The sequence below is a fragment of the Pelodiscus sinensis genome, chromosome 5 (genome assembly GCF_049634645.1).
Source record: "Pelodiscus sinensis isolate JC-2024 chromosome 5, ASM4963464v1, whole genome shotgun sequence".
NCBI lineage: Eukaryota > Metazoa > Chordata > Testudines > Trionychidae > Pelodiscus > Pelodiscus sinensis.
In genome coordinates, this window is record NC_134715.1 from 44,525,498 (window position 1) to 44,538,911 (window position 13,414).

The 13,414-nt window shown below is 39.9% G+C and overlaps 1 protein-coding gene across 5 annotated transcripts in view; it reads left to right on the top strand.

The window, feature by feature from the left end:
• Positions 1–13,414, top strand: part of ELF2 (E74 like ETS transcription factor 2) — a 65,830-nt gene that overhangs the window by 16,559 nt on the left and 35,857 nt on the right. For 4 of the 5 annotated variants that reach the window (XM_075929934.1, XM_006124423.4, XM_075929937.1 and 1 more), the window contains exons 2-3: positions 783–998; positions 2,020–2,185. In XM_075929934.1, the coding sequence (XP_075786049.1) occupies positions 927–998; positions 2,020–2,185 (238 nt within the window). In that variant the 5' untranslated portion in view covers positions 783–926. Of the gene's footprint in view, positions 1–629; positions 702–782; positions 999–2,019; positions 2,186–13,414 lie in introns of all 5 variants that reach the window. The other variant, XM_075929935.1, reaches the window with a different exon arrangement.

Below are 13,414 nucleotides of genomic sequence, written 5' to 3' on the forward strand. Positions count from 1 at the left end.
GCAATGACGTAAAAGTTAAACTTCATTTCCTCATTAAAAGCTTCATTAAAAGCTGGTATGGAAATACTGTTTGGCAGTTTGTTCAGAGTATTGAAGAACTGTCAAGGTCAGCTGAAGCAAAATGCAGGACAATGTAGCACTTTAAAGACTAACAAGATGGTTTATTAGATGATGAGCTTTCATGGGCCAGACCCACTTCCTCAGATCAAACAGTGGAAGAAAATAGTCACAACCATATATACCAAAGGACACAATTAAAAAAAAAAAAAGAACACACATGAAAAGGACAAATCACATTTCAGAACAGGAGGGATGTGGGGGGGGAAGGAAGGAAAGTGTCTGTGAATTGATGATATTAGAGGTGGGGAGAGTGGGTTGTCTGTGAGCTAATGATATTAGAGGTGATAATTGGGGAAGCTATCTTGGTAATGGGTAAGATAGTTTGAGTATTTGTTCATTCCTTCCCGGAGAGTGTCGAATTTTAACATGAATGACAGTTCAGAGGATTCCCTTTCAAGTGCAGATGTAAAAGGTCTTTGTAGCAGAATGCAGGTGGTTAAGTCATTGAGAGAGTGTCCTTTCTGGTTAAAATGGCAAGAAACTTGTTTTTTCTTTCTATCACTGTCAAGGTCAGTGCATTGTGTCTGAAGTAGAGTGCTCACTGATGCCCTCTTGATGTAGAGAGCAGTAATAATTTAAAGGTAAACTTATGCAAAATTGAGAATTTACGAGTTTTCCTTTTTTTTTTTAATACCTTTCTCTCAAATGGTTTTGTTTTTCAGCATCGCTGACGGGCAGCACAAAAAAGTGGTGTTCTGCATACATGCTACTTGGATACTGAATTTAAGCCCCTGCTACTTCAAATTTTGAGCATTACTATCTTTGGGATCACTAACAACTTTCAAAACGCCTCCAGGGAATGCATCATGACATCAGCAGTGGTTGATAGTGGAGGTTCTGGCCTGGAGTTTGACAACAGTGAAGTAGAAAATCAGGAGGTTAGAAATCTGTATAGAACTTACTTCAAACTTGGTTTCATCCTATGTATGTAAATAACATGGGTTACTATACATTTGCTTTGTAAAAAGGTTAGTAGTTGAAGAGAGCAGCAGGATATTAGTCAATTTAAAAGTATCATTTATTAGATATCCTCTTACTGCAGAGAATAAATGGAGAGTTGTACTGTCTGCAAAACTGCAGAATTATATATAAAATACACATTTATAAGTTTAAACAAAGTTTTGGGTTCCAATATGATTTCTTTAAATATCCGTGTAATATAAAGACCAGAGATTGGAGCTGGCTAATTTTAACAAAGACTTTATAAATCATAATTTTGTATTGTTAAGGGACAAGGTGCGTTATACTCATATGGCTTGCAATACATTTCTGTATAGTATTTAATAATAAATCAGATTTTCCAGTTACTTCTATGTACCACCACCAAGAAAAACTTGGTTCATTAAGTATGTTTGCAGGTTCAGGATTTAAGTATGTAGCTCGTCAATATATGCCTACCTCTAAATCTCTGAGGAGTTCTGTTGACTTCATTAAAATTTATGACCATTCACCTACTTAAACCTAAGCATGTGATTACGTGTTTGCAGGAGAGGGGCCATAGTTGTATGTATAGTGTAACATGCACATTACCAGAAAGTAAAATCAGGTCTAAAACTGATTATGAAAATTTGTTGGGTGGAGAGAATTACTTCTCAAATCTGAATATTTTACGGGAAATTGTAACACTCTCTGCCATTCTCATGAAAAATAAATGTATTCTTACATTAAGACTATTGTAAAACTATGCAGTTAGCTTTTTATATTTAAAGCTAGAGAATATGACTTGGTAGTATTTATTTCCAGACATAATTTTGTTTACAGTTTACCTTTCTCTCAAAAAAAACTTTACAAATATTTTTTATTGGTATTCCACAGAATATATAAAAAGCAATAGAGAAGAAGAAAAGCATTAGTTTAGATGTGGTGGTTCAATATTTAAGGTTTTTTGTCTCCCTATAGGAAAATGAGCCAATCTCTGAATACCCAGCAGTGATTGTGGAACCAGTTCCTAGTGCAAGACTAGAACAGGGTTATGCTGCTCAGGTCCTGGTTTATGACGATGAAACTTACCTGATGCAAGATGTAGCAGAGGAACAAGAAATTGAGACTGAAACTGTGGAAACAGGTAGACTTTAAAAAAATGTTTAACTTTTCTCCCCATCACTCTCTTCCCATGAGTTGAGCTAGCACTCCCAGAAGAATGTTACTTCATATTCTCCCACAAGAAGAGATCCTGACCCGGGGCCCTATGCAGTTTCCATTAAAGTCAATGGGAGTCTTTCCATTAACTGAAGTGGGAGTAAACTTAGGACTCTGTGTTAAAGTAGTTAAGTAAAAGCAAAGTTATTTAGACTCAAATGTTTGAAGATACTGACTCACCTAACTTCCAATGAAATCAATAGGTGTTGGGTGCATAAATACCTTTTGAAAATCTGGGCCTTAGTTCCCTCAGGTTGCAACTGCAAAGGGTGTATTAGTCCATTAAGATGCATATACAGGCAGTCCAAGTTACGCGGATCCGACTTATGTCGGATCCGCAGTTACGAACGGGGCCATCTCCCTGGTCTCCAGCAGACCAGGGGGACGGGGAGCAAAGCGGCGGAACACGCGGGCAGTGGACAGCCCAGACGCGTCTGGGCTGTCCGCTGCCCGCGTGCTCCTTAGCTTTGCTCTGCTTTGCTCCCTGTCTCCCTGGCCTGCAGACCAGGGGGACGGGGAGCAAAGCAGAGCAAAGCTAAGGAGCCCGAGGGCAGCAGGACAGCCACGGCGCGTCTGGGCTGTCCCGCTGCCCCCGTGCTCCGCGGCTTTGCTCCGGACGCCTGTGGTACAGCAGCTGGGGCACTGCCGGTTGGTCCCGTAGCGCCGCTCTGGGCGCTACTGGACCAACCCGGCAGCACCCCAGCTGCTCTGCCCCAGGAGTCCTGATTCAGCCACTGCTGGTCAGTTTCAGCAGCGGCTGAATCAGGATGCCTGGGGCAGAGCAGCTTGGGTGCTGCTGGGTTGGTCCAGTAGCACCGAGGAGTGGCGGCGCTACTGGACCAACCCAGCAGCACCCCAGCTGCTCTGCCCCAGGCGTCCAAGTCAGCCGCTGATGAAACTGACCAGCGGCTGACTACAGGAAGCCCCTGCCCCGGGCTTCCTGGAATCAGCTGCTGATCAGTTTCAGCAGCAGCTGATTTGGGGATGCCTGGGGTTCTTAAGTTGAATCTGTATGTAAGTCGGAACTGGCGTCCAGATTCAGCCGCTGCTGAAACTGATCAGTTTCAGCAGCGGCTGAATCTGGACACCAGTTCCGACTTACATACAGATTCAACTTAAGAACAAACCTACAGTCCCTATCTTGTACGTAACCCGGGGACTGCCTGTAGGTCAATCCTTATAACTTGATATTTACAATAACTAGCTCTTCAAAATTCAATTAGTGTAATGAAATAGACATAAGTTTAACAAATTAATATAAAGATAAGTCAAGGTAGTTTTTTCCAGAATACTGGGAAACGTGCTGCATTGGAAGAATTGTTTAAACTTAGTAATTACACAAATCTCTCAAAGAAGACTGCTCAGTGATGTGTTCTCTATTATAGAGTCATACTTTGGATAAAATAAATATAAACCTGTAGGAGTAAAGTTGAACATGAATCACTTTGTACAACTTCGTAATTCTTTGTATAATGAATTTGTTTTGCCATCTTACTAAACCAATTGTGGTTTTTGGTACTAAGATAGAAAATCAATATTTAAAATTCATACAGGCTTAAAATAATGAAATGTGAACATAAACATTCATTATGCAACTGCATTACTGAATATTAGCTCTTCTTTAGTACTCTGTGGTATCTGAGTGCCTAATGTAATAAGTGGGTAAGATTCCAATCATTGCAATTCACTGATTTATATAGGGTAACACAGGATGTAAATCAGCACAGAATATTCTAAAAGCTCTGAACCACTTTATAACTAACCTGTCACAAGCATCTGATTAAACACAAATTCCTTATTTTCAGTGATATAGGCCAGTCTCTTTTTTACCAAATAAAATGTGAGGTTTACACAATGGACAATAACAGAGGGATTTGACATTTATACCTTATGTATCAGATGTAGTGAAAGAATGACTGCAAGACAGATGCCATAGGCATTAGATTTGCTCATGTGGACCCTTGCAAGGGCCTGTCACTGCAGCTTCACTTATACTATCACAGCCTATGGTGTAGGCTGATCCTGGCAAAAAGTCACCAAGTATAAGTGCTCTTGACAAATTTAAAGAATGTGATTCAGATAAGTACTGACTTGACTATACAAAATATAAGAATGGAAATCCATAATTAACTATCAGTTAATGCTAGCAGTATGGGGGTTTTGGTTTTTGCCAAACCACTTTTATTTAATCATCAGATACTAATTCGTATTGAGGATTCAGTCCATAAGCGCAAATGAGCAGGGCATTAAAAAAAACAAAAAAGCATCTTCATTTTTTAAAAGGGACATACTATTCAAACACTTTAGAGATTTAAAAACAGCTTAGATTACTTTTTTCAAACATGTCGGAAACCCTCCACTTGTTGACTCAGAGTAGCAAAATTTCAGTCCAAAAGAATGCCTAAAGAAAGTAATTGACTGAAGGGAGTTCGGATTATATTTGATCCTTGGATGTGCACATGGCATTCCCACTAAAGTCAATGGGTGCCTTGTGTAAGCTTCCCAAGTTAGAACATAGGGCTGCGATGGGCAACCACAAATCACGAGTGGACCACATGAGTGATCCTCCTTCACTTCAGTGGGCCACAGCACCCTGTGGCCTACTGGGGTCTCATCCATCCCACTTGCCTTGCTCACACTTAGCTGCTATTTCCCAGAACTTATGGAGCACGCGTACTGCTTGATTCATGCTCTGTCGTGCTCCTCCCCTTCCCCTCCACCGGAGCTTGAATAGCTGATATGCAGTGTTTCGGCTCTAGCAGTGACAGGGAAGAGTTGGGGATATGTGCTCCTAAAGTGCTGGGAGGGAAGAGGAGATATAAGATTTGTGGACTGTAGTGCCCCAAGTGTGCAAGAGCTGCGTGGGAGAAGGGGACAGACGGGAACTGTGGGCTGCAGGTTGCCCACCACTGATGGAGGGGTTAGATTGAAATAGTTCTTAATTTATATTTATCATAGCTACGATGTCACTCTAATAGAGGAACCTGAGAGCCTACAATCCAGTTGCTTTAGACTTGCAGGGTATGCCTATACTGCAGCTGAGAGCATACCTCCCTGTTCAGGTAGACTGATACAAGCTAGCTCTCTTGAGGTAGCATGCTAAGAACAGCAGTGTATACATTACAGTACAGGCTTGAGCCACCCATGTATGCTGTTTTTAGCACTTTTGTTCAAGTAGATCTAGCATGTCTCTCTAGCCTCATCCGGGGGCACACTCCCAGTTGCAGTGTACACACATCTTTAGGGACCTTGTTGCTGTCTTAAAGTTTTGTTAAAAGGCAGTGGTGGTTACTGTTACACTGTATACCCTTCATCAAAACCTTTGCAGTTCACCCTTAGCAGCTGCAGCAGCAGCAACTGCTTCCATTTAAGAGGTAGCCTCTCTCTGAAATAAAGTTTACCTAAATCTCTTTGCTAGTGGTACATATATTTTGATTGATGACCTAGTCCATGAGAGTTACTGACAGTTAAGCACCCGAACTTACTTCAACAATGCAAGAATGTTAAAATAAGATCATGTTCATGTGACATGATTGAATTTCTTTTGGCATACTGGATGATTGGTAGAATGCCAAACTGTTAAGACAATCCCAAATAAAGATAGCATTATTGTAGTGATTTATTGCAAAAATACAGCAAAACTTGCTGGGAATACTTTCAGGAAAATTGATCACAGCCTTTGAATCCTGTTCAATCATGCTAACACCACCTAAGTGTCAGTAATAATTTGTTTGCTATTGCATGTTGAGTGTTCAAAAAGAGTCAGGTTTTTTAAAATACCTTTTGCTGTACAGTAAACTGAACAAGCCATTTTGAAAAAAATGTTCTACTGAATAAACACAATGTGTACTTAATATTTGAGAAGGACTAACAACTTAATATATGCCATGTTTCAGCTGATTGAAGACAAATGCAACTTACCAGTTATATGCATGTGTTTTCTTTATTTTTAAATGTGCCAGAATGAGTGAGTACATATTTGAGATTTTACAGAACAATCAGATCAAAATCAAAAGGAAATACAACTTTTTTTCATTAAAAGAAGCTGAGATGTCATTTGACTTCACTGTGAACTATGACAACTCCCTCTTGCTTTTGGTGTTGCATCAGAAATCCTCTCTGTGGCAAAATCTGAAGGTCTATTAATTTTTAAAATACTGTTGCCATGGGGAGGTAGAAGACCTACCTGAAAAACTGGCGATCTGAAAAGGAGCTTCTCCAGGATTACCATGAGGAGAAAAATACTGAGCTAGAGAGACAACTATGCTGGTATGTTTGTTTATAATTTATTTAGATATTAAGCTACATAGGAAATATAGTTATTTTAAGTTATCATATAAAAGCTTATGGTTGTCCTTAAAGGGGGGGGGGTGGAGAAGGGAAGATAGTGAACAGTGAAATAAAGCTTATAACTCCTCATCCCTTTATACAACATAATACATTAAACTGTTTATTTTAAAACAAGTTCTCTTTCTCTTACAGGTGCAGTTTCCAATTACTACTTACGCTGCTACTGCCGTGGGAACCAATTCTGTACATCTACTTTAAGTCTTCATTAATTGTTTTTATCGGTTTGTGTTTCTCAGCTTTTTCTCATTTTAATTAAAAATGATAGCTTTTGATTTTTTACTCTGAGCCTCCAAGCTGCATTACAGTTGTCTAAGTACGTCTGCATTTGTTTTGATATGTTGTATGCTTAGCACTGAACATTAAATCAGGTTTAAACCTTGTAGTTGGATTAAAATTGATTTTTGGGGAAGTGAGGGGGGAGAACAGGAGACAGATAAAACAGTACGTTATCCTCCATTCTGTCCAGACATTTGATTAAGCTGTGTTATTAAGATTACTATGATGTGGACATCTGGCCTACATTTTCCATAAGTATTTGCTTCCTTAACCCTTTCAAAGTAGTGGTTGAGACGTGTCCCATTGAGAGAATTCAGACAGGACAGGAAAACACTTTTGTCTGGCTTTGATAGAAAATAGTTTAAAAACTAAAGTAAGTATTACTTTTTGTGGAAGACTGAAGTGCTGACTCGGCTGTCCAGTTGTTACTTGGCTGTACAAACTTGCTTAAGCACTCAACTCTTTGAAGCAAAGTTCATGTCAGTTACTACCCAATATCAGGGAACAAAAATATAGTACTTTATCTAAAAAGAAAAAGTGCATAAATATTTTGGCTAAAACAAGGTGTATCTGTTTCAATGTATAAAACCGACTTTTACTGTGTTCTAATACAAGAGGGGACTAAGACCTAATTTTTGGAACTCGAAAAAAAATTATTTAGAACACTTAATGCTGCAGTAACACTTGCCTAAGTTTCCATTTTTCCAAATTGCACATATGTATCTACACATTATTTAGAATATAACATTCTATCCCTATAACTACACATAGGAAAATGGGTCATACATTTTTAATTTTACACCCTCCAGTTATACTAACCAAATAACACTCTCAGTTCGGAAACAGTAGGCAGCCTTTAAAACCAGTGTTTCTTAAACTTTAAGACCGAGGAACACCAAAGAATTTTTTAAAATAAGGAACACCAAGGATTTATTTGTTGAGCCAAAAAAAAAAAGAGGGGGGGGGGGAAGAGTGGGGGGAAAAGTTGACACTGCCCCCCCCCCAAAAGCCTGCTCCTTTAAGGGTGGCCATTTTGAACCCTGTTGTTCTCCGCGGCGCACAGTTTAAGAAACACTACTTTAAAACTGAAGTCTTTGATGACGTCTTCTGCCATGCAGCTTGGGTGTGTTTCCTTCCTTGAGAAAATGATAGTTTAGTAGGGCATTGGGTGCCATAGTTCTGTCTGTGCCTTTCACTCTACTTGAGGTGCAGTTATAATAGTAATCCTGTAAAACTTCCTTTTATCCATTTTACAGGTCCAGGATTTGCCTTTGAACCTGGGAAAGCATCCAGGTTTCATCAATGAGTGGAAAAATTAATTCATAAGTATTCAGGAAATGAAACTATATGTCCCTCTATGGCTGAAAATCTGATTTTGGAAGTGTTGAGTCTTTTCTACTAGGCTTGTTTGAGTTTTGAAATACCAGACCTCAAAATCAGATAATTCTAACTTGGAAGTTATCCCCAAATTCAATTCAAACTGTTACAGAATAAATGGAAAAGCCTTGAGTTCAGTAGCATTTAATTGGTGTCTAACAGCAGCATTTTGCCTTAATTGGAATTTATTTAACAATTGATGCATGAGTTAGAATAAAATCTAGTTCATTATCAAAGCTGAATGGGCTCTACAGAACTAAATGGACTTAGTGTTAAAAATAAAGTACCTATTCATATTTTACAGTAATGGATATAGCATAATTCCCTATTTTTGTTTTAATTCTTACAAAGGAACCGTATTTTATGGCGTTACAAGGGACAGAGATCCATTTCCTTTAAAGTGGTTAAGGAGCTAGTTCTTGGAAAGCAAGAATGAAATGAAAAGGTTGCATGCTTAAAACAGACAGGTTAGTATTTCTTACGACGCAGCTAGCCTGTGAAATTCTTTGCCAGAAGATGTTGAAGGCCAAAACTAACAGAATTTAAAAGAGAACTAGATAGATTCACAGAGGATAGATCCATCAATGGTTGATTAGCAAGGATGGATAGGGATGGCATCCCTAACCTCTATTTGCCAGAAGCTAGGAATGGGCAGTGGGATGGGTCACTTTAATTACCTGTTGGGTTCATTCCCTCTTAAGCATCTGGCATTGACTGTGTTTAGAAGACAGGATACCAGAGTAGATGGACCTTGGGTCTGATCCAGAACAACAGTTGTGCATGCATTTAAGCCCCAGTTATCCGTGAATATTTTTTGCCTCTACATATAACTATAGGAATGTTTGTTCTAAATTCTAACTGGACATGTAATGGAGTCCTGGTAAACATCCAGGCTGCTCTGAAATCAGAGGGATTGATCATGTGAAAGGTTAGCCCACCCCTACTTCTGCCCCAAATTAAATCTTATTACACTGCATCATAAAAAATGGGGATAGGATTTATTTAGGCAGTGCAACTTCACAGTTATCAATCTGAACAGCTACTTTTCCTGATAATGGAAGGCAGTATTCAAACAAAGAAAAATGTTTAGAAGTTAAAAATTTAAGAAATTAAAAAAGAGCAAGTTAAAAATTAATGACGAAATGCGTTCTAGAATACTTGCTCTTCTAGAGGTGGTATCTTAGCTATCATCTTTGAAAAGTCATGGAAGTTGGGAGAGATACCGGAAGACTGGAAAAGGGCAAATATAGTGCCTATCTATAAAAAGGGAAATAAGAACAACCCAGGAAACTGCAGATCAGTCAGTTTAACTTCTGTGCCAGGGAAGATAATGGAGCAAGTAATTAGGAATTCCTCTGCAAACAACTGGAAGATAACAAGGTGATAGGTAACAGCCAGCATGGATTTGTAAAGAACAAATTATGTCAAACAAATCCAATAGCTTTCTTTGATTAGATATCAAGCCTTGTGGATAAGAGAGAAGTGGTGAAGGTGGTATACCTAGACTTTAGTAAAGCATTTGATATGATTTCGCATAATCTCTCAGTAAACTAAGGAAATACAACCTAATAAGGTGGGTGCATAGCTGGCTGGATAACCATTTTCAGAGAGTATTTAACGGTTCGCAATCATGCTGGAAGGGAATAACAAGTGGGGTTCTGCAGGGGTCTATTTTGAGTCCAGTTCTGTTCAGTATCTTCATTGATTATTTAAATGATGGCATAGAGAGTACGATTATTAAGTTTGCAGGATGACATCAAGCTCGGAGGGGGTTGCAAGTGCTTTGGAGGATAGGGCCATAATTCAAAATGATCTGGACAAACTAGAGAAATGGTCTGAGGTAATAGGATGAAGATTAATAAGGATAAATGCAAAGTACTGCACTTAGGAAGGAGCAATCAGTTTCTTGCATACAGAATGGGAAATCTTTGTCTAGGGAACAGTACTACAAAAGGGATTTAAGGATCATAGTGGACCACAAGCTAAATGTGAGTGACACTGTGGCCAAAAAAAAGTCCCAGAATCGTGTTTGCTTAACCAGGAGTGTTGTGAGCAAGACATGAGAAGACATTCTTCTGCTCTAATCTGCTGATTAGGCCTCAAACTGAGTATTGTGACCATTTCTGGGTACCACCTTTCAAGAAAGATGTGGAAAAGGTCCAGAGAAGAGCAGCAAAAATGATTAAAGGTCTAGAAAACATGACCTATGAGGGAAGACTGAAAGAATTGGGCTTCTTTAGTTTAGAAAAGAGACGAGGGGGGGACATGATACCTGAAAACTGCTATCTAAAAGGGTGTTACGAGGAGGAGAGAAGAAAAATTGTTCTCCTCAGCCTCTGATGTAGGACAAGAAACAACAGGCTTATATTGCAGCAAGGGAGATTTTGGTTGGACATTAGGAAAAACTTCCTGTCAGTGTGGTGAAACATTGGAATAAATTGCCTAGGGAGGTTGTGGAATCTCCATCACCGATGATCCAGACAGTGCTTGGTCCTGCCGTGAGGGCAGGGGACTGGACTTGATCTGTCGAGGTCCCTTCTAGTTCTAGTGTTATGATTCTATGTGCATTCTCGTTGTGTAAGCATTACTTGAGCTATAATTTGCTGTAAATCTATATTCCAGGAGCATTCTATTGTGGGTTCAAGCTTTAAGTGGACATTTCTTCAAACTTGTAGTTTTGGCATAGTGGAATTTAACTTGCATAGACTGCATGTGTGACGTGACAACCTGTATGTACTGCTTCTACTATATGCTCTGTACTACTGCATTTACATTTTCCATATCTGCCCTATATCTCTTCTTTCCATACTGGTGGGAAGGGGCTGGGTCAGCTTCAATAGAAGAGGCTGAGTCACAGAGGCGACTAATGTTACTAGGTCAAGATAGGATCCTGGCAGGACTGCTAGCTCACTGAGCATACCTAGCGGTTCAGAGTGGTATTCAGAGCTATCAGCTTATTCAGTTTTGGTGGGCCACTTCTATAAAAATGGCCTTTAATCAAGAGAGCCATACTGATTTCTGGACCCAGGATAAGTGATGATTCTAACAGGCACATAAAACCTACAAGATCTCTACTTGTGGCAAGAAATAGATTATCTTGGTCAGACATAAGTTTCCTAGCTCTACTTCTCTGAAAGTTACGATTTAGGATCAGTGTATAAACAGGCTAAATTTGTTTTCTTCCCTGTGTGAAAATGGAAAAAGTGTGTAAGCTCTCCTTGGCTGAGTGAGTGAGACACTAGTGTGTGCAATATTGTACCTTCCCTGATGAGACTTGAATCTCAAGTGTTTTATGAAGGACCATGTGGCTCTATTGTGGGTTCTTTGCTAAGGGGATGTGTCCTACTACATAGATATAAATGTGAAGGAGAGAAGCTGTTTGCCTTGTGGTGTTGAGGGTTTTTTTAAACTTGCAGTTCAAGTTGTGACAATTTTCCCATCAAACATCATGTTTTGGAATAAAGGGATTATGATGCCATTTCCTGTGATTTGAGATAATGAACTTACTTGAATGATGGGCTCATCCTGAGAATGTCAGCATGAAAAGCAAAACTGAGGCTCTATGAATGGAATATCTAGAATTAACTGGCTGATGTGACTACTATAGTAAGAAAAAGCAAGATAGAAATAATAAACCCCTCGCTACAAAAAAGAGAAGGAAAGTCATAAGAGGACATTTACCACCACATTAAAATCACATGATGGGGCCCTGTGTAACTGGCAGATGAAAATGCTGTTTTAAGAGAAACTCTGTCTACATAAAGATATTCCTTGTGAAAATTCCCAGAGCACTGAATGTAGTTAAAGATACAGTACCTGAGTATGTGCAAGGAACATCAATATGTGGCATAATTTTGCTGATTTTGATATAACTGCTCCCTGTACACAGAGTTTCACTTACAGCATAGATTATAGGTGGACGCTTACCAGTAAGAAAAAAAAATACATTCTCTGAATATTGCTTTTGTCTGTAGGTACTTCCTTTCAAATGTCTGGCAGTGAAAGTCTGGATTTTTGTCACTAGGTAAGCTGCTCTTTAGATATTAAAGAACAGTTCTAGTTTTTTAGAGTAAAATCACACTATTTAAAATCAAGATGCCTATTGATATAGGATCAAAGTGCCTACAGTTGCTTATCTTTTATAAACACTTGCTGATTTAGCCTCATTTGGTGGGAAGGGCAAAGTTTTCCAAAGAGTCATGCCATAATTTGGGAGACAACTAGTACCTAGGTCTAACCCTGTTTGCATATGATCTTTCATAGAATAACTTAATGCGAGATGGTTGCCTTTCATTTGTCTAATGAAGACCTGATGTTTGCCTAGAGAGAGAGAGGATGTAAAGCTGTTAGTTTTCCAGTTCTAAAACTGTGATAGAAGCTACCCACCTCAGTGTAGCTATGGCCTGTCTCAATAACTGGAATCTTAAGTGGATGCTATAAGTCAGGGGTCTCCAACCTTTTTAAGCACAAGATCACTTTTTAAATTTAAGTGCAATCCAGGCTCTACCTCAAACCCAAACATGCTTGCCCTGCCTCCTTCCTGCCCCTTCTCTAAGGTCCCACCCCAGTTCACTCCATCCTCCCTCATCTCACTCTCTTTTATCAGGTTGGGGGCAGGGGTTTGGGGTGCTGGAGCAGTTCAGGACTGGGGCCTGGGATCGGAATGCAAGCTCCAGCTGGGCACTGCTTACCACCGGTGGCTTCTGGGTGGTGGCACAGGGGGCTAAGGCAGGCTCTCTCCTACCCTGGCCCTGCACCACTCCCAAAGCATCCAGCAAACTTTCTCCATCCCTGTCCCCCTCTGCTCTGTGGCGATGGAGTACAGGGTCGAGGGAAAAGCATCCTGATATCAGCACCCCGTCTTCTTCCTGTGCCCTGCCCAGCAAGCAAAAGGCTCCTAGAGGTGAGGGGCACTTCCAAGGCAGAGGCCAGGAGCAGCACAGCAGTGCTGCCAGGGGCTGATGAAGTGCTGGCACCTGACAGTCTCCTGGCCAAATCTCTCAGGGTCACCTGTCAGAGGTTCCAAGAACTACCAGTAGATCCTAATCTACTGGTTGGTAACCACGGCTATAAGTGAATTACTGCCAGGTAGAAGAATTTTACAGTACTGAGAAACATGGTATACCATGGAACATCTTTACCCAACAAGTCT